Genomic DNA, 18683 nt, shown 5'->3' on the forward strand with positions numbered 1-18683 from the left:
GACAGGCAAGCTGCAGAACGCAAAGTAAAAATTCTTGAAGGCGATGAAAAGTACTACTACAGTGAACACAAATGATAAGAAAGTAAAACAACCTTATTGCTGACTTGGAGACCGTTTTAGTGGTCTGTATGGAAGAGCAAACCAACCACGACATTCCTTTAAGTCCAGAGCAAGGTCATTATTCTCTTTAATTCTCTGAAGGCTAAGAGGTGTGAGGAAGCTGCAGAAAAGTTTGAAGCTATCATAGGTTGGTTTGTGAGGCTTAAGGAAAGAAGTCATTTCCATAACATAAAAGTGCAAAATGAAGCAGCAAATGCTGATGTAGAAGCTGCAGCAAGTTAGCCAAAAAATCTAGCTTAAGATAATTAATGAAGGTGGCTAGACTAAACAGATTGGAAGAAGATGCCATCTAGGACTTTGAGAGCTAGGGAGGAGAAACCAATGCCTGGTTTGAAAGCTTTAAAGGACAGGCGGACTCCTTTGTTAGGGGCTAATGTAGCTGATGACTTCAAGTTGAAGCCAGTGCTCATTTACCATTCTGAAAATCCTGGGGCCCTTAGATTATGCTAAATCTACTCTGTGCTCTATAAATGGAACAACAAAGCCTGGATGACAGCACATTTGTTTACAACATGGTTTACTGAATATTTTAAGCCCGTTGTTGAGACCTACGGCTCCGAAAAAAAGATTCCTTTCAAAATATTACTGCTCATGGACAATGCACCTGTTCACCCAAGAGCTCTGATGGGAGATGTATGAGATTAATGTTGTTTTCATGCCTGCTAACACAGCATCCATTCTGCAGCCCATGGATCAAGGAATAATTTTGACTTGCAAGTCTTACTTAAGTAATATATTTTGTAAGGCTATAGCTGCCATAGATAATTTTTTTTTTTTTTTAATGGATCCAGGCTGTTGCACGCTTAGTAGACTACGGTATAGTGTAAATATAACTTTCATGTGCACTGGGAAAACAAAATTCATTTGATTTGCTTTGCTGCAATAATTTGCTTTATTGAGGTAGTCTGGAACCACACCCACTGTGTCTCCAAGGTATGCCTATACTCTTCAGAGAAAATGGTACACTGTATTTCATACAGCTTCTGTTAAGTTGGAGGATGCATTCCACTGACAATAGTTAGCAGAAATTCCCTTATTAGAATTAGTAGAACTAAATGGCTTCAGTATGTCAGAAAGTTCAGAGCTATTACAATTTAAAAATACCTTTGATAATTGTCAGCTGTGTGGGAAAATGAGCATGAATTTTTGATAGCTTTAAAAAAACTTAATGAGAAACACTATTCACTTGGATAAGTAAGACATGAATATATTCACAATTTAGCTTTTACTTCAGGTCTGTGAAGCTAGAGAGAAAATGGGTGGATTTGACTTGGGCTTTGGATGCAGAGTTGGAGGAGTGGGAAAACCTGTCTTTGACTAATGATACTTCTAGCCCGGCTTCCACGTTCTTGAGGTTTAAGTTGATAGAACTGTTGATTTGCATAAAATTAATTGCATAATATTATACTTTTCCTCTTGAGTTATGTAACTCCCCAAAGAAAGTGAATATTCATAACCATATTTCTGTTCTATTTTTTTTATTCTTTTTGAGTCATCAGGCCTTACATTCAGCTAGTTTTTGAGGCAAATTATTTTAATATTATGTGAAGAAATAGTAACAATTCTAGATCGATAAGCACATTGTAAGTATATTAGTGAGTTATGGAGTCTCACTTTGGCTTAGTATGTTGTACAACTGTGCACCAGCTATCGATAAGCACATTGTAAGTATATTAGTGAGTTATGGAGTCTCACTTTGGCTTAGTATGTTGTACAACTGTGCACCAGCTAAAGTGATTTTAAGAGAAATGAAAAACCTAGTTAAGTGTCCCAGTGCATACTGTCTACTGGAACTCTTGGTTGAAGAACGAGAGGCTGTGATCAGGATCTCTCCACTGTGTCCACTGATACTGCTTGTGGGTATGGAAAAACCTGACTGGAAGTTCTTCTGTCCCCTGCGTTCCTTCTCCGCTTAGGGACTAGAAAACAAAAGCAAGCTGAGTGCAAGAACAGCTCCCTTTTTTCCGTTAGATAGATATATGCCTCCTCAGAAGTTGGCATTGCCTTTTTCCCTTAGCTCTGCTCTGAATTGAGGGAATCAGTTATTGGGTCAACTATTATTGCTCTCCTCACTAAAGAGCTAGATATAGATAGTTCAGCTTGCTTATTTCTACGTATTTCCTCTCATAAGCCAGCGAAGAACAGATAACCTTTGGACTCTTTGCCCATGATCTGTGAAAAACTGGCCCAATTTAAAGGATGATGTTTTTTCAGTATCTGAGTAATTAAAACTCCATCCTTGAACTATTGATCTTTTTATTTTCTGTCCTTCCTTGCTGTACCTTCTCTTTACTATAACTGAATAAGAATGCTTAAGGGATCATGGCTTGACAGCATCCATTTAGCATTTTACAGTGTGCTTTGGTTCGGCTTTAAGAGAGGTAAGATTGGAACACCTCTATGATCGTTTTTAGAGATGCTTATTTTATTTAAAACCATCTTTGCTTTGAGATCTTACGGTTTGTTCCCACAACTACTAACTTCTCCCAGCTGTCTCTCAACTGGCTCCCCAAAAGTTGTTTCTTGGTTTTTGTTTTTTGTTTGTTTGCCAAGGAATCTACTTCCCTGCTCCCTTGGATCCTGAGGAAAGGTCTTTTCTTTCTTTTTTTTTTTTTTTTATTTTATTTTAATTTTTTAGAGTGTGAGCAGGGGAGGGGCAGAGAGAGGGAGACTCAAAATCTGAAGCAGACTCCAGGCTCTGAGCTGTCAGCACAGAGACCGACGAGGGCCTCGAACCCACAAACTTTGAAATCATGACTTGAGCTGAAGTCGGATGCTTACTTAACTGACTGAGCTACCCAGGCGCCCTCAGAAAGGTCATGTCTGTCAGTTTCATACAAAATACTCCTCAAGGCTCTTGATTTATAAATAGGTTCATTTCTGTGCTGTTTGGGCTGATGCAGTGGACACAAAGATCACTCTTTCCTGTCAAATCTCTACTTTTTCTCCCTTTTTTCTTTATGGTGGTTATTTATTTAAGTAACCTTTATATCCAACACAGGGCTTGAGCTCACAACCCCAAGATCAAGAGTTGCATGCTCTATCAAGTGAGCCAGCCAAGTGCCCCTCTCCCCTTTTCTTTAGAAACTGTGTTAACATTTCCTTTAAGTTATCCTGCCCACTGCAAGTTAAAATTTAAAAAATGCTTTTACTTAAAATCATCATCCTGTCTGTAGTCACTGCTCTTAATCCTGAGTGGAACATACACGTGAAGGAAATTGAAGACCTATCAAAGGTCAAGTGACACCCCTTGGAAGCATTTAGAAGGTAGCTCCTATTTTATAGACCCAGAGGGACCTGTGTGGGAAAGCTGTTTGGTTATTATATTTAGAATAACGGTTAGCTTTTGCACGGTGCTTTGGAAAACACACTTAAACCAGTCTTTGAGTGTGAAAAGTGACAAACTTGACTTGCACACAGACCCCTCTGTTGAGGTGAACCTGTCTCTGTGCATTGCTAATGGAATGAGTTTAAGTATCTGATTTGGAAGAGTCTTCCTAAAATAGTTTTCTTATCTAGGGTTGTGAATAGAAGTACACACTAACTTGGAATTATGAGTCTAGTTGGTGAATTTGGGGTTTTAAGTTGCCTTGCCAAATTGATTTACCAAATGAGAATTATTTCATTTGAGAGAATGAGAGTGTAAGTGGGGGAGGGACAGAGGGAGAGAGAGAGTCCCAAACAGGCTCCACACTCAGCGTGGAGCCCATTGTGGGGCTTGATCTCACAACTGTGAGATCATGACTTGAGCTGAAACCAAGATTTGGAGGCTTAACTGACTGAGCCATCCTGGAGCCCTGAGGATTGTTTTATAAAGATAGTAAAACTTTCCAGTTATTCTGATAGTTATCTTATGTTAAGCCATTTTTAGAAATTACAGTTGAACCAGAACTTAAGGAGTTCTCCATTTGGGGAAACTGGTCTTTGGAATAGATTTCAGTCAAATGTTGGTGACTTTTAAAAATTTGAGGGCTCATTTTTTTAATCTTGTGTTTTCCTAGCCCCATCCCGGAAGTCGGTTTTGACAGACCCAGCCAAAGTCAAGAAGCTGCAGCAGAGTGGTGAGGCCTTTGTACAGGATGACTCCTGCGTGAACATTGTTGCACAACTGCCTAAGTGCCGGGAGTGTCGCTTGGACAGTCTCCGCAAGGATAAGGAGCAACAGAAAGACTCACCTGTGTTTTGTCGCTTCTTTCATTTCAGGAGGTGAGGCATTTGGAGAAAAGCTCAGATAATCTGGGCCCGATAGCATACAGTAAATCTAGAACTAAAAAGAGTGCAGATTGTATTTTTAGTCTTTGGGTTTGAGCATCTAGATCTTACTGAACGTTCTTTCCTTCTCAATCTCCCTTTCCATTTTTTTTAAAGTAGAGAAACTCAAAAAAAAATTCTTATTCTAACACTAACATTATAGAAAAGTGCTGAAGTTTTAAAAAAAAAAAAAAACCAGTACAAGTAACCACTGTTACTTTCCAGTGCAATTTAGTATTTGATGTGGTCATAAAATATGTTTGAGCTTATCTACTTGGGTATATTGCAGATACTGTTTTGAATCTTAGTTTTCCAGCATGTAGTAGGAACCACTTGATTGTGTTAGCTTTGTTTTTTTTTTTTTTTTTTTTACAAAATCTTTGAAAAAATAGGTGGGTGTGACAGTGTTTGAAAATTCACTTAACCAGTTTTCTTATTGGCATTAAGATCATTTTGTGGTTTTTGCCACTGAAAATAATACAGTAACAATCATCTCCTTGGCCCCATTTCTCACTGTTTACTTTGGAAGGATTACTGGAAGTGGCATTACTGGGTCAGAAGCAGTGTGTGTTTAAGACTTTGATATGTATGTTCTGCCAAATTGCCCTACAAGAGGGCTGCACCTGTGTCCATGCCCCATGGCATTAGTTGAGATTTCCTATCTCTGTGCAGTTTTGCCAGCAGGAAGAGGTGTATCTTTTTAAAAAACTTTTCTAATTGTATAGGCAAAATCTTTTATTTTGACATTGTATTTTTAAGTCAAATTAATTTTCTCTAAATTTTTCTATCCTTAGTGAAGAAAAAGGCTGTTTCTTCTTGATATAACAGTGAGCAGTGTTGTTCTGGATGTAGATTCACTTTAGGTAGGATTCACTTTCTCAGAAATGTAGACGCTCTTAGGCTCAACTAGTTCTGATCCTAAACAGGTGTTGGCTTGTATTTCTTCCTATTCACCCCCTCCTCTTTAGTTTTATCAAGATTAAAGAGTGATGAATAACTGAATTAAATGCACAGATATTTCAGGTCATTGACTATATCTGTTCTGGTAACTTTCAGATTCAGTCTTATTTAATGAACTCTAGTGTTTTTTAGGTGGTAGTTTGCCCCATTTGTTCCTGAGTAAATTGCAAAAGCACCATGATAAAGTGTGTGTCTAGTATTTAGGACTGTAATAACTGTTAGCATGTTACCATACCCATATATTAGTGTATATTTTAAATAACACCTGGCCCAGAATAAGTTCTTAATACAGATTAGCTCTATTCTACTTCCTGTCTGGAGAGTTTTTTTATACAAGTAAGTGTGTGAAGATGCATATGCAGTGGGTTCTGATATATGTTTTTTAGAGAACACAAAATACGCGTTGTACAGATCTTTGTATTTCCTTTTTTTTTTTTTTTAATGTTTACTTTTAAGAGAGAGACAGAGTGTGAGCAGGGGAGGGGCAGAGGGAGAGAGGGAGACACAGAGTCTGAAGCAGGCTCCAGGCTGTGAGCTGTCAGCACAGAGCCCCAAGCAGGGCTCGAACTCACAAACCATGAGATCATGACCGTGCCGAAGTTGGACACTTAACCGACTGAGCCACCCAGGCTCCCCAGGTTTTGGTATAAGTTGCAGAGGCCTTATAGGGAGGGGATAGTTTTTTCTTTTGAATATTACTGGAGCTTTTTTTTTTTTTTTACAATGTTTGTTTATTTTTTGAGAGAGAGACAGAGACAGAATGCGAGCAGGGGAGGGGCAAGAGAGAGAGGGAGACACAGAATCTGAAGCAGGCTCCAGGCTGTGAGCTGTCAGCACAGAGCCCGATGCGGAGCTCGAACCCACGAACTGTGAGATCATGTCCTGAGCCAAAGTCGGATGTTTAACCGACTGATCCACTCAGGTGCCCCTGGAGCTTTTTTGTAACCACTGTTTTGTAACCATCTAGAAATCACTCATTTTATGACTTAGCTGTTTTCCTATTTTTGACCTCTTTGAAGGGGAAAGTGCCTTTGCTTAATGTTGCATGGTAGAAGCCAGTCTAGTAGAAATTAGAACAAACCCACCTCTTTGCTAGAAAGAATATCATACTTTAAAGAACAGAGTCTTTTTTCCCCCTGATGTTTAGAGAGAAGTTAAGGCTGTCATTAGCTTCCTCATCAAGTTTGTTTCTCATTAAATTTTCCTGCAGATAAAATAGGAGGGTTAGAGTTACAGTAGTAAAGCCCAGTTGCCAAATCCTGTTTGCCATCTCCCCCTTTGAAGAGCTTTTCAGATTCATTTTTTAGTATTATGACTATCTGTAATTTGGGCGATCAATTAAAAATTTGCATCTCGCCTTTGGACTGCTTGAAATAAATTTGCCTCTGGTAAGCGACTCTCAGTGTCCTTCCAGTTCATTCTACACTCTTCTGGACAAATGGTTTTTCTAAAATACAACATTAGGTATGTATCATGGACTCAGAGATTTTTGATAGGTGCCCAGTGATCAGTGGAGAAATCAAGATCCTTCATTTTTTTTTTCTTTTGTATGAAATATAGTTTCTTTGACATGCTTTCTCTTACCTAATATCCACCTGTTCTTAAAGGCCAATGTTAATCACTATCCCTACCACAAAGTCTTAATATTAGCCCCACAAAACTCCCGGTCAGTACTTCCTTCCCTGGCTCCTATAAGATTTAATGATTGTTATGATACCTAACATATCCTACTTCTCTGTGTATATTATGTCTACTTCTGTGTCTCCAACTCAATTGATGTAGAATGTCATTTTGAATAAATTTTGAAAAAATTCAAAACTAACACTTAGGAAACACACTCGGGTGCTAAAGATATTGAAAGAAAATCCTGAGAATGTATTCTGCCTTTTGCTTCACCTTCAGGTACTTAGGTCTGTCTTAACACTGCCTCTCATTCCAGAAGCTTACATAATAATTTGTAGCTCATATTCATATCGGTGCTGAATTCCTCAAGGATCTATGTGGGCATGGCTTCAGTGACTGTCTAGAGTTAGCCTTCCTTTGCTGAGCATTATTCTTGAAGCAGTGTTTGTATTCAAATCTGATCAGATTATCTATCACCTGCTGTTTGGTTTCCGTTTTCTTCTATGGTGACTTGTGATGGTCCTTGCTATTAAGTCCCAAGTCTGGAAGGTTCAACACCTGCCTCTGGAGGCAGTATGATTATATCTTGGTTGAAGTAAATAGCACTTCTCCCCCACCTCCCTCTCCGCATCTTCTGAGGGAAAACTTAGAAATTTAAAAATTTTTTAAATCTTTCCACTGATGTTGCTAAGTAACAGTTGGCTGTAATTAGCCATGGAGATTATAGAAAACTGGGAAGGAATTTGATTTAAATAGTAACTATAAGGCGTAAATCATTTCTTTGTATGTGTGTAACATGCTTTTCCCCCCTCCACTTCCTCTAGGTTACAATTCAACAAACATGGTGTATTGCGGGTGGAAGGGTTCTTAACACCAAACAAGTACGACAGTGAAGCAATTGGCTTGTGGTTGCCTTTAACCAAAAACGTTGTGGGGACTGATTTGGACACTGCAAAGTATATCCTGGCCAACATTGGAGACCACTTCTGTCAAATGGTGATTTCTGAAAAGGAAGCTATGTCAACTATTGAGCCACACAGTAAGAGCATCTCTTAGGGGGTAGGATTTTTGAGTCCAACTTGATTTGTTCCTAAATGACACCTAAGTTCTAATTTGCATGGGTTTCATTTTCATCCAGAGGTTTAGATGACTTTGGTATAGTGAGGTTGCGTTTTCCCTTTTATAATTTTTATAAGGTTCTGCCTGTTGGTCAGAGTCAGTCACTTGTCGTTGGGGTTGGTTTTGGAGTAGTTACCAAAGGAGTGGAACTCTTTGTTAAGGAAGGTGAAGTAGTGGTGGAATTTGCACAGCCTTATCAGCAGTGTGGGCTCATCAAAAGGTGATGAGGCCTCTCTGGTTGGGTTATTTTTCAGACGAAGGCTCTTCTTTGTTTTTAAGTTTGTTTTGAGATAGAGTGCACGTGCACAAGCAGGGAGGGGTAGAGGATGAGAGAGGGTGAGAATTCCAAGCGGGATCCACACAGTAAATGCAGAGCCCAACATGAGGCTTGATCTTAACTGTGGGATCATGACCTGAGCTGAAATCGAGTCGGGCACTTAACCGACTGAGCCGCCGAAGCGTCCCTAAGGCAAAGGTTCTTAATCAGGAATTCATTTCAAAGAAAATAGACTTAACTGAAAAATCAGAGTCTGGGGAGCTGGGTCCCAGGCATGAGAATGGGAACAAGTTCAGATGAAAAGGATTCTGTTAGAGTCAGGGTTTTAACAGAATATATGGAGGTTCCAGCTGGATGAGTGCCAGTGTCTTCCACTCTCTGAGAGCACTCTCACACTGATCTGGCGGCCCAATAAATCACAGGGATCAGTGTGGGTGACATGAGAGCCAGACCTCCCTCATGATGTCTCAAGATATAATGTCTGGGAGAACAGCAGCACATCCTCCCTTTTTTATGCCTCTCTAGAAGTGAGACATCCCGCCAGAAACACCAAGAAGCAGCTATTTTATTTAAGTCTCACACTTTCTTCCATCATTTTGTCTTCCCCAAATGGTTGCAGTTTAAAAGTGAAGCCTTTCTGTTTCTCTGTAGATATCTTTTCAAACTTTGCATAACCAAATATGTTTCAGTACTGGCATCCACATATACCAGCCTTAAGAATTTTGGTTCTAGCTACCAGAAACTAAAGCTACTGGTTTCAGCACCAAAGTAGTTTGTTGGATAGGTACAGATACTGTTAAATTGCCAAGTCCAAGGAATGGAACTGAGGCATTCCAAGAAGCAGGAGGAATTCAGAGCTAGAAGGAGAATAGGATTGTGGGTTCCAGGAGGAAGCCAAAGTCACACTAAAGAGAGCTGTAGACTCCGTTCTGTTGAAATAATAGAGACTCTTATGAGTCAAGGATCTTATTAAAGTTGTTTTTCCTATAATCTTCTATTTAGGACAAGTGACACTGGTTTCCATTTTTAGTAGAGATAACGGAGTTTCCTTATTAAATACATTTAAGTAAAAGTGGGGTTAAAGAAAAAGTCTTTTTTTTTTTTTTACATGTTTTATTTTATTTTAAAATGTTTATTTTGAGAGAGAGAGTGTGCATGCACGGGGACAGGTAGAGAGAGAGAGAGGGTGAGAGCAAATCCAAAGCAGGGTCCGGGCTGTCAACACAGAGCCTGAAATGGGGCTCTGATCCCACAAATTGTGAGATCATGACGTGAGCCGAAATCAAGAGTCAGTCACTTAACCAACTGAGCCACCCAGCTGCCCCAAGAAAAATTGTTAGTAGTCTAGAAGTATTATATAAACGACTGGAATATAGAAACACTTTTTTGGAACATATTAGTAGCTTCACTCATGAATTAGCAGGACTGTTATAAGCAACTGATGTTTTTTTCTTTGCTCAAGAGAAGTCATTTGAACAATGTATAGAAAAAGGTACAGATAGTTTTCTTTCTTTTTTTTTTTTTTCAATGTTTATTTATTTTTGGGACAGAGAGAGACAGAGCATGAACGGGGGAGGGGCAGAGAGAGAGGGAGACACAGAATCGGAAACAGGCTCCAGGCTCTGAGCCATCAGCCCAGAGCCCGACGCGGGGCTCGAACTCACGGACCGCGAGATCGTGACCTGGCTGAAGTCGGACGCTTAACCGACTGCGCCACCCAGGCGCCCCCAGATAGTTTTCTTTTAAGAGCATAACTAAGAATCTCTGTCCTTGAAGATTTAAATATGATTAACCTTTCCTCCTTGCCTTTTTGATCATCCTGTTCTTCTCTGTGACAAGTTGGTCAGTTGGAGAGAGGAACTCACTGTGAGTGATACTGACAGATGGACCACAAGGTGTTCCAAAAAGGGTTACCCTCTGATCCTGAGATTGGGAAGCAGGTCTCAACCTTTATACATTTAATCCTGTCTCTTCAGTGACAAATAATCATTAAATGGGTGGCTGATAAATGTAAGAATACTCTGTAATAAAACAGTCTACTTGAATGACCAAGGTGAAGTTCATAAAACCTCATTTGTAAAACGCCTAAGGCTCTGTGTATCGTGCACTGAACTATGACATTATAATGAAATGGCAGAAGTTCACTTAGCAATTGGATTAATTTGGTAAAAGCTGAAGTTGATCATTTATGTTTTGGCCCATCAGAAGCAAGAATGAATAAACCACAGATTGGATTAGGAAAAAGATATTTTCCATAAAATAAGAACATGGCAGTATTGATCCAGTCTTATTCAGAAGAGAGAGACAGACAGAAAAGTTTTCTGATTAACAGACATTGGGCTTTTGTGTGATCCAGGAAAATGTCCTCCTTTTGCATATACTCCTGAAGCTTTCTGATACCTGATTTGGCACTCCTCCTTACTAGGGGAGGGGAATGATGGTCTGCTCAGTCCTGTAAGGCTGCCCCATCCAGTTATCAGGTCTTGGCCACTGCAACAGAAAATACTAGTTTGTAGAATCTTGGATTATGCATCAACCTGTTGGATATTTGGTTAGTGTGAGTCAGACCTGGATGCCTGCATCACTACTGGCACTAAAAACTTCAAGTTTCTGATTCTGGCCAATGAAGGAACCAACTGTGTACTGTTGTGCCCCCTTCAAGTTAATGTTCCCTAAGGAACAGGTTCCCTAAGACCTTGGGGCTTTTTCTAGGCTGTATGAGTGGATTCAGGGCCTGTGTGAATCACCTGACAATCTATGTTGGGCTGGCGGATCTGAGTCATTCTTGTTTCCTTTGGAGAAAGTATTGTCCACGCTGTCTTCAGATTCGGAAAGGGGCTCATGATCCAAACAAAAGGTGAAAGAACCACTGCTCTGTATACCTGTGTCTTATTGCAGCTTCTGTAATTACTCATGCTTTTTCCATTGATTTATTCAGCAGTACTTACGTGCTAGCGGTATGCAGAGTGGGTTTGGTATAAGGCACAGTCCAAGCAGGGATTCTGCATGGACAGAGTTTAGTCTCCTAGGAGGAGGTAAAACTACACTTGACTGTATACAGTATGAAGAAGCTTGAGTCTGAAATACAAATACAAGTTGATGGGAGTGCTGAAGGAATCCAGGAGAGCGTCATGGTGGAGGGTGGAGAGGTTGGGGGGGCATTTGAGATGGTGTTTGAAGGCTAAACAAAGTTGATGAGAACTCCAGTGAGAGGGAGGAATGATGTCAACTTCTCTCCCCTTTCATGTTTTACTTCAGAAGCACTCTCCTCCCCAGGACTAAGTGATTTATTGATTTTTGTAGGACAGGTTGCTTGGAAGCGAGCTGTCAAAGGTGTTCGGGAAATGTGTGACGTATGTGACACCACCATCTTCAACCTGCACTGGGTGTGTCCTAGGTGTGGGTTTGGAGTGTGTGTGGATTGCTACCGGATGAAGAGGAAGAATTGCCAACAAGGTTAGAAATGACTTGATTCTCTCCTTCAAGCCCCCCTTACGCAAATTAAGCCATTTATTGATTTGTGATTGATGGATTTATGAAGCATTTAGGGCCAGAGTCCATGGGGAGCAATTACTACAAATCATTTCTTTGTAGGTGCTGCCTACAAGACTTTCTCTTGGCTAAGATGTGTGAAGAGTCAGATACATGAACCAGAGAACCTGATGCCTACACAGATCATTCCTGGAAAAGGTATTTCGTGCAGTGCAGTGGTTTTCTTTTCCCCTTGTTCTGGTTAACTCAGGGGCTGGTGATTGGTTTTACTTTCTGTAGTATAATTACCTGCTAACTCACTTTAGTGTGTATCGTAAATTGTCCAAAAATGTGTTAAGTAATGCCCCCAAAACGTTTTGATTAAGGTCTTGTGAATCATTTTGTAGAAGGAAGGAAAATAATGCTTTTGTGGGGGAAGGCATACTTAGGATGAAAAGGAGGAAATATAAGCACCATGCTGCTTAAAAAAAAAAAAAAAGAAAGAAAGGAAGAAAGGAAAAAGTAATTCTGTTGGAAGTACCAGTTTCTACTTTGTAATATTGAGGTTGATAGTACCTAATACCCTTGTTCAGATGTTTGTCTCTGCTCCCCCCCTTTTTTTGTAGCCCTCTATGATGTTGGAGACATTGTTCATTCAGTGAGAGCAAAATGGGGAATAAAAGCAAATTGTCCCTGTTCAAACAGGCAATTCAAACTCTTTTCAAAGCCAGCCTCAAAGGAAGACATAAAACAGGTATTACTGTTTATGCTAGATTCACCAACCTTGAGATTGTTGTCTGTCTTTTCAAATAACCCAAGGATTCCTATAGTGTATTTGAAAGGAACATGGGGACAGTGGTCCGTGGAAAGAGGCAAGTCATATATTTCATGTGACACTTCATAGACCCATTCTCCCTTTCCACATTATTTTTGTGGACATCTGTAGTCTCTTTTAGTAGGTTTTAATTTTTGTTCCTTGAAAAAGCAAAAACGTCTGTCTGTTGTAGTGTACTTAATGAGTTGCTATTGAATTTTATGTGGGTTTTTTAAAAAACTTTGTGCTTTATAGAGTTAAGATTATTTAGATATTCTTTACAATCTTTTAAAATTACTGAATATGTTTTACCTATATATTTGAGGGGTTGAAGGAAATAATATTGAAATGAACCTTTATATCCCCATTTCTCACCTCAAAAAATGTACATTTCTGTGGTGCCCATGTGACTTTTCCTGGTAGCATCCCTTTCATCTCCACCATCACCTCTACCCCACTCTCTCTTCTTCCCCTTTACCCCAGTGTATCATTCTCTCACATTGTGTTTCATAATCAGAAGTTCTTTCACATTTTCATAAAGCTTTGGTGTCAGAGGCAGTACAGCTAGAAGAGCTGTGCCCCTTAGATTCAGAACTGAATTTGAAATCTTTTTCTGCCACTTTCTAGTTGCATGACTTTGGCTCACATGGACGGTTTCACATGAGGAGTTCCACTTCCTCATCAATAGCAGAAGAATAATAATGCTGATAATTGGGTATCACAGAAATCCATCACACGTAAAAGAAAGATCAGGACCACAGCAGGAATTTGTTGTTTCCCTCCTTATGTTTGTATAAATCTCATTAGCTGAGTCAAGGCAGCTTTTAAGTAACAGAAAAATAAGTGGTGTGCTCTGTCCAGTTTTTTAAATGTTTGAGTTCTTTTAAGAGCTGTTGATCACATTTTAAAGCCTACTATGCTATGCTAAAACAAAAGAGCATTTTGTATTCTGCATCCCATTTCCTTCTGAAATCACAGCTGTACCTTTCCTACCCTGCTTCATTCATTCACTCATTCATTCATTCACTCATTCATTCATCAGCCATGCTGTGAGTGCCTATTCAAGATATTATGAGCTCACAGGGAAGATAGACACAAACTAGTCATTTTAAAGCAGCGTGGTAAGGGGAGTGATAAGGATTTGTATGAGCAAGAGATGGGTGGTAAAGGGGTAGAGAGGGAAACATGTCTTTTGTTTTCACCAGTAATACTTAGAAGCTATAAGAAAATTAAAATCTCTTTTATCTTGTATAGTTCTGCCCTATTATTGCAAGGTTACTGCAGCTGTGGTGATGTCCAGGACTATTAGGTGGTTTTGTTTGGGGTATTTATCTCTTACTGGTGAGCTGTTAGGGAAGAGGATAAGAAAAAGGAAATGTAATGTTTTAGCTTGTGGAAAATTCTTTTATACTCAACACAGACTTCCTTTGCTGGAGAAAAACCTACTCTTGGTGCCGGGTTCCAGCAGAATCCCTTGGTGTTGGAGCCAGTGCCTGTGGCTGGGGAAGCTGCTTCCAAGCCAGCCAGCAGCATGAAGCCCACCTGTCCAGCCAGCACATCTCCTTTAAACTGGCTGGCAGACCTGACCAGCGGGAATGTCAACAAGGAAAACAAGGGTGAGTGTTTTCTGCTTTCCTGTGGGTTCCTGAGAACTTTAGTCCATTCACGGGAGGAATTGGCAACCTCAGTTGTTGTGAGAACAGAGTAATTAGAAGTGTGTGGAATGGAAAGTATTGGTTCCCTGTAGTTCTCCTGAGTCCTGGTACAAATGCAAGTATTTTTAAAATGCAACCCCAAAGGGGAGAACTTTTGCTGACTGTAGAACTCTAGGTTGAGATTGTGTTTGGCAAGAAAGGAGGGGGCTGAGACTTGTTTGTTTTAATAGGCGATTTTCCATCTTTCTATCCTTACCCTGTGTATTTTTTCTGTTTTGTCTAATTAGAATGTTCTGGCTTCAGTTTTATTTTTCTCATCTGTGCTTTGTCTCAGGATGCTTGACGACATTATAAAGAACATGGGCTTTGGATTTAGGTAGTTCGTTAGGTTTAGGCGATTATGCTTTTTTTTTTTTTTTTTTTTTTTAATGTTTATTTATTTTTTTTTGAGACAGAGGGAGGCAGAGCATGAACGGGGGAGGGTCAGAGAGAGAGGGAGACACAGAAGCGGAAGGAGGCTCCAGGCTCTGGGCCATCATCAGCCCAGAGCCCGACGCGGGGCTCGAACTCACGGACCGCGAGATCGTGACCTGAGCTGAAGTCGGACGCTTAACCGACTGAGCCACCCAGGCGCCCCGAGGCGATTATGCTTTTTAGCCATGTTTTAAGAAAGAAAAATTGCAGGTTAATTTCTTTTGTGCAAAGATCCTAATCAAAATTTCAGTGAATAGAATTCAACACTGGGGCGCCTGGGTGGCTCAGTTGGTTAAGTGTCTGATTCTTGATTTCGGCTCAGGTCATTATCTCATGGTTCGTGGGTTCAAGCCCTACATTGGGCTCTGTGCTCACAATGCAGAGCCTGCTTGGGATTCTCTGTCTCTCTCTCTCTCTCTCTGCCCTTCCCCTGCTTGCTATCTCTCTCTATCTCTTGCAAAAATAAGTAAATAAACATTAAAAAAAAATTCAACACTATGAATAAAGGAATTTAACAGCATGACCAAGTAGGGCTTCAGAAATGCAGCTGTAGTTTAACATTGAAAATGTGGGAGAAAAGTCATGTGACAAGACACAAAGTAGTATATAATTCAATAGCTATTCGTGATTAAAACAACTCTTAAATAGGAACAAAGGGAATATCCTCAATCTAATGAGTTTCTATAATAAAACTGACAGCAAATATAATGATTGGTTTTTTTAATTGATATTTTTTTAACAGTTTTCCTCTGCTCAGGAATAAGAGAATGCCTGCCATCACTATTTTATTAAACATTGTACTGGAAGTCCTGGCTATTGCAAAGGCAAACAAAAAGATATAAGGATTGGAAAGAAAGATAAAGCTGTCGATATATATATTTTTAAAGTTGTCGATATTTTAGACAATCTGATTATATGTGTGAAAAATCTAAAAGTATCCATATTTAATAAACATACCTACCAAGATTGCTAGTTACAGTGTTAATTTACATAAATCCATTATATTTTGTATATCAGGAGCACACAAATAGAAGAGGGAAGTCTAAAAAATACCATTTGCGCCATGTGAGTTCACTCATGTGGAATCTAAGTGGTTTTTTTTTTACATTTATTTATTTTTGAGAGACAGTGTGAGCGGTGGGGTTGGGGAAGGGGGTGCAGAGAGAGAGGGAGACACAGAATCCAAAGCAGGCTCTAGGCTTTGAGCTGCCAGCACAGAGCCCAATGTAGGGCTCGAACCCACGCACCATGAGATCATGACCTGAGCTGAAGTCATACGCTCAACCGACTGAGCTACCCAGGCATCCCTCACTCATGTGGAATCTAAAAAAACAAATGAATAAACAAAAAGTAGAATCAGATCTATAATTGCAAGGGGGGGGGCAAAATGGGTGAAGGGGAGTAGGAGATACAGGCTTCCATTTATGGAATGGATAAGTCAGGAATAAAAGGCACAGCAATAGGGAATATAGTCATTGATGTTGTAATACTGTTGTATGGTGACAGATGGTAGCTACATCTGAAACTAAAGTAATACTATGTGTCAGCTATACTCAAAAAAATTTTTTTTAACGTAATATCACCTTGAATGTTGGATATTTATTATTTTAATACAAGTTGGAAATCCTTGTCTAAATCAGTAATTTCATTAGTATTTATCCTCTTAAGTTTTTTGGTTCTAAAGTAAATGAAAGCCAAGTTCGAAAGTAATTCTAATAGAAGACAAATAAGGGATTTGCCTTTTGGAATGCTTTTTCATATGGATGTTTTTCGTTTTGTTTCTAGAAAAACAACCAACAATGCCAATTCTAAAGAACGAAATCAAATGCCTTCCACCCCTCCCCCCTTTGAGCAAATCCAGCACAGTCCTCCACACCTTTAACAGCACAATTTTAACACCTGTAAGCAACAACAATTCTGGTTTCCTCCGAAATCTCTTGAATTCCTCTACAGGAAAGGTATGCATTTGTTTTATTGTTTGTATTCCACCTTACAAAGATGAATACAGTCAGAGCAGGAAGAGACTAGAGAAATTGAAACAAAGTAGAAAGAAGGATTTGAATCTTAGGCTTTCCTTCATGGGTGCAGGTTTCATTGGCAGGCAGACTTCACAGGGTTGTAGTACTGGGCTGGGCCATTTTCTCCTGGTAAACTTTTTTCTATACCTGCTTCCTGTGAGTTGTAATGTCAAGTGAGGGAAGGGGACTTACCTGTTTGTCTTAGGGTCCTGACTTGGAATCTTTTCTGGATATGTAATGGCCATCCTACTATTATAGGAATGGGTCTTTTGATGGTAGGGAATATTTAAGACTTGTGTTCTTTCTCAAATTCAGACAGAAAATGGACTCAAGAATACACCAAAAATCCTTGATGACATCTTTGCCTCTTTGGTGCAAAATAAGACTTCCACTGATTTATCTAAGAGGCCTCAAGGACTGACTATTAAGCCTAGCATTCTGGGCTTTGACACTCCTCACTATTGGCTGTGTGATAATCGCTTGCTATGCCTCCAGGATCCCAACAACAAGAGCAACTGGAATGTGTTTAGGGAGTGCTGGAAACAAGGACAGGTAAGAGGGGCCTCTGCTCCTCCAACTCAGTTCAGACCCCCTTTTGGAGGTCTTTTGGCAGGCTTCTGACAGCCCTGCTCACCCCCCCCCCCCCCCGGCCTCTACCTCTCAATTGTGAGTGGTATATACTTTATCTACTACTTTTGTACTTTATTGTTTGGGGTGAATATAATTAGGGCACTGTAGCTGTGAGTCTTATTTTTTGCAGTGGACATTCCTGAGCTCTCTACTAGTGAGGTTTTGCTTGCTTCCAAACCAGTTATCACTGGGTTTTTGATGAGTGCTTTCTGGGCTCAGTGATTCTTGGGTGTTGATTCTCAACAGAAGAAGTGAGAGCATGACTAATAGGCGGATGGGGTTTAGGAGATTAGACAAAATACTATGCAAATCATGTGTCCTTCTTCCCAGAGTTAAAACCCTTATGCTGAAGGCAATTTTAGGTGGGCCAGAGCCATGTGGTATCATCTTGGAATTGGTGTGTAGTCTCCCAGGGGCCTGTTTTTAAAGGGCAGCCTTGTTCAATCTTAGGTTTTGGTTGATGGTTTAGGAGATACATGGCTTTGTAGACCTACTCCTCAGTGTTTTTGTTTTGGTTTTTGTATTTGGGATCTTTGGCTTCTCTTCTGGGCCAAATGGAGTCCTCACTACAGGAACGCTATGTTCTTGGACAAGGCCAGGGCTTGGGGAATTGGCAAATAGAGTTATGTATTTAACCAAAAAAAAATTTAAGAATTTTTTAATTCAGCCCCATATACTAACTAATAAGATTTGTTCATGATGGCAGTGACAGGCTGAATACGATCCACCACCCATGTTTTGTTTAGATTACATAATTTTTAAAAAAAAAATTGAACTCACCAGTATTTTAGTCAGACCGTTTCACATAAAGGTCGGGATCCCTGGGGGTGCCTGGTGGCTCAGTCCATTAGGTGATGGATTCTTCAGCTCAGGTCATGATCTCGCAGTTCGTGAGTTCAAGCCCCGCATCAGGTTCTGTGCTGACTGCTTGGGATTCTCTCTCCTCTCTCTGCCCCTCCCCCCCTTCACTCTCTCACTCTCTCACTCTCTTGCTATCAAAAATAAATTAAAAAAAAAAAAACATTAAAAAAATTGGGCTTGTCTTGGCCTCTTCGGGTGCCTGTTCCTGCCTGGTAGCAAGCATATTCTGTGAGTAATGGATCTGAGTCGAAGATGTGATTCTTGCTTGTAGACAGTTACTAATGTAGTTAGAGCAAGGACTGTGTGAAGACAAATGCTTCGGGAGCTCAGAGCGCTAAGCTGTCACTTTGGGATCTAACACTGAGGACCAGCCACAGAGAAACAAGGGGCTGTTTGAAAAGGGGCTGCCA

General features: G+C 40.1%; 1 protein-coding gene across 2 annotated transcripts in view; it reads left to right on the plus strand.

The window, feature by feature from the left end:
* KDM3A (lysine demethylase 3A) overlaps positions 1-18683 on the plus strand; it is a 53366-nt gene that overhangs the window by 22750 nt on the left and 11933 nt on the right. For both annotated transcript variants that reach the window (XM_047067910.1, XM_047067911.1), the window contains exons 11-18: positions 4122-4326; positions 7779-7993; positions 11654-11806; positions 11945-12040; positions 12448-12575; positions 14056-14251; positions 16550-16722; positions 17098-17334. In XM_047067910.1, the coding sequence (XP_046923866.1) occupies positions 4122-4326; positions 7779-7993; positions 11654-11806; positions 11945-12040; positions 12448-12575; positions 14056-14251; positions 16550-16722; positions 17098-17334 (1403 nt within the window). The remainder of the gene's footprint in view (positions 1-4121; positions 4327-7778; positions 7994-11653; positions 11807-11944; positions 12041-12447; positions 12576-14055; positions 14252-16549; positions 16723-17097; positions 17335-18683) is intronic.

Source organism: Lynx rufus, unplaced genomic scaffold, assembly GCF_022079265.1.
Source record: "Lynx rufus isolate CCGP_SWC_20201006 ecotype Redwood Valley unplaced genomic scaffold, mLynRuf1.p SCAF_8, whole genome shotgun sequence".
Classification (NCBI taxonomy): domain Eukaryota; kingdom Metazoa; phylum Chordata; class Mammalia; order Carnivora; family Felidae; genus Lynx; species Lynx rufus.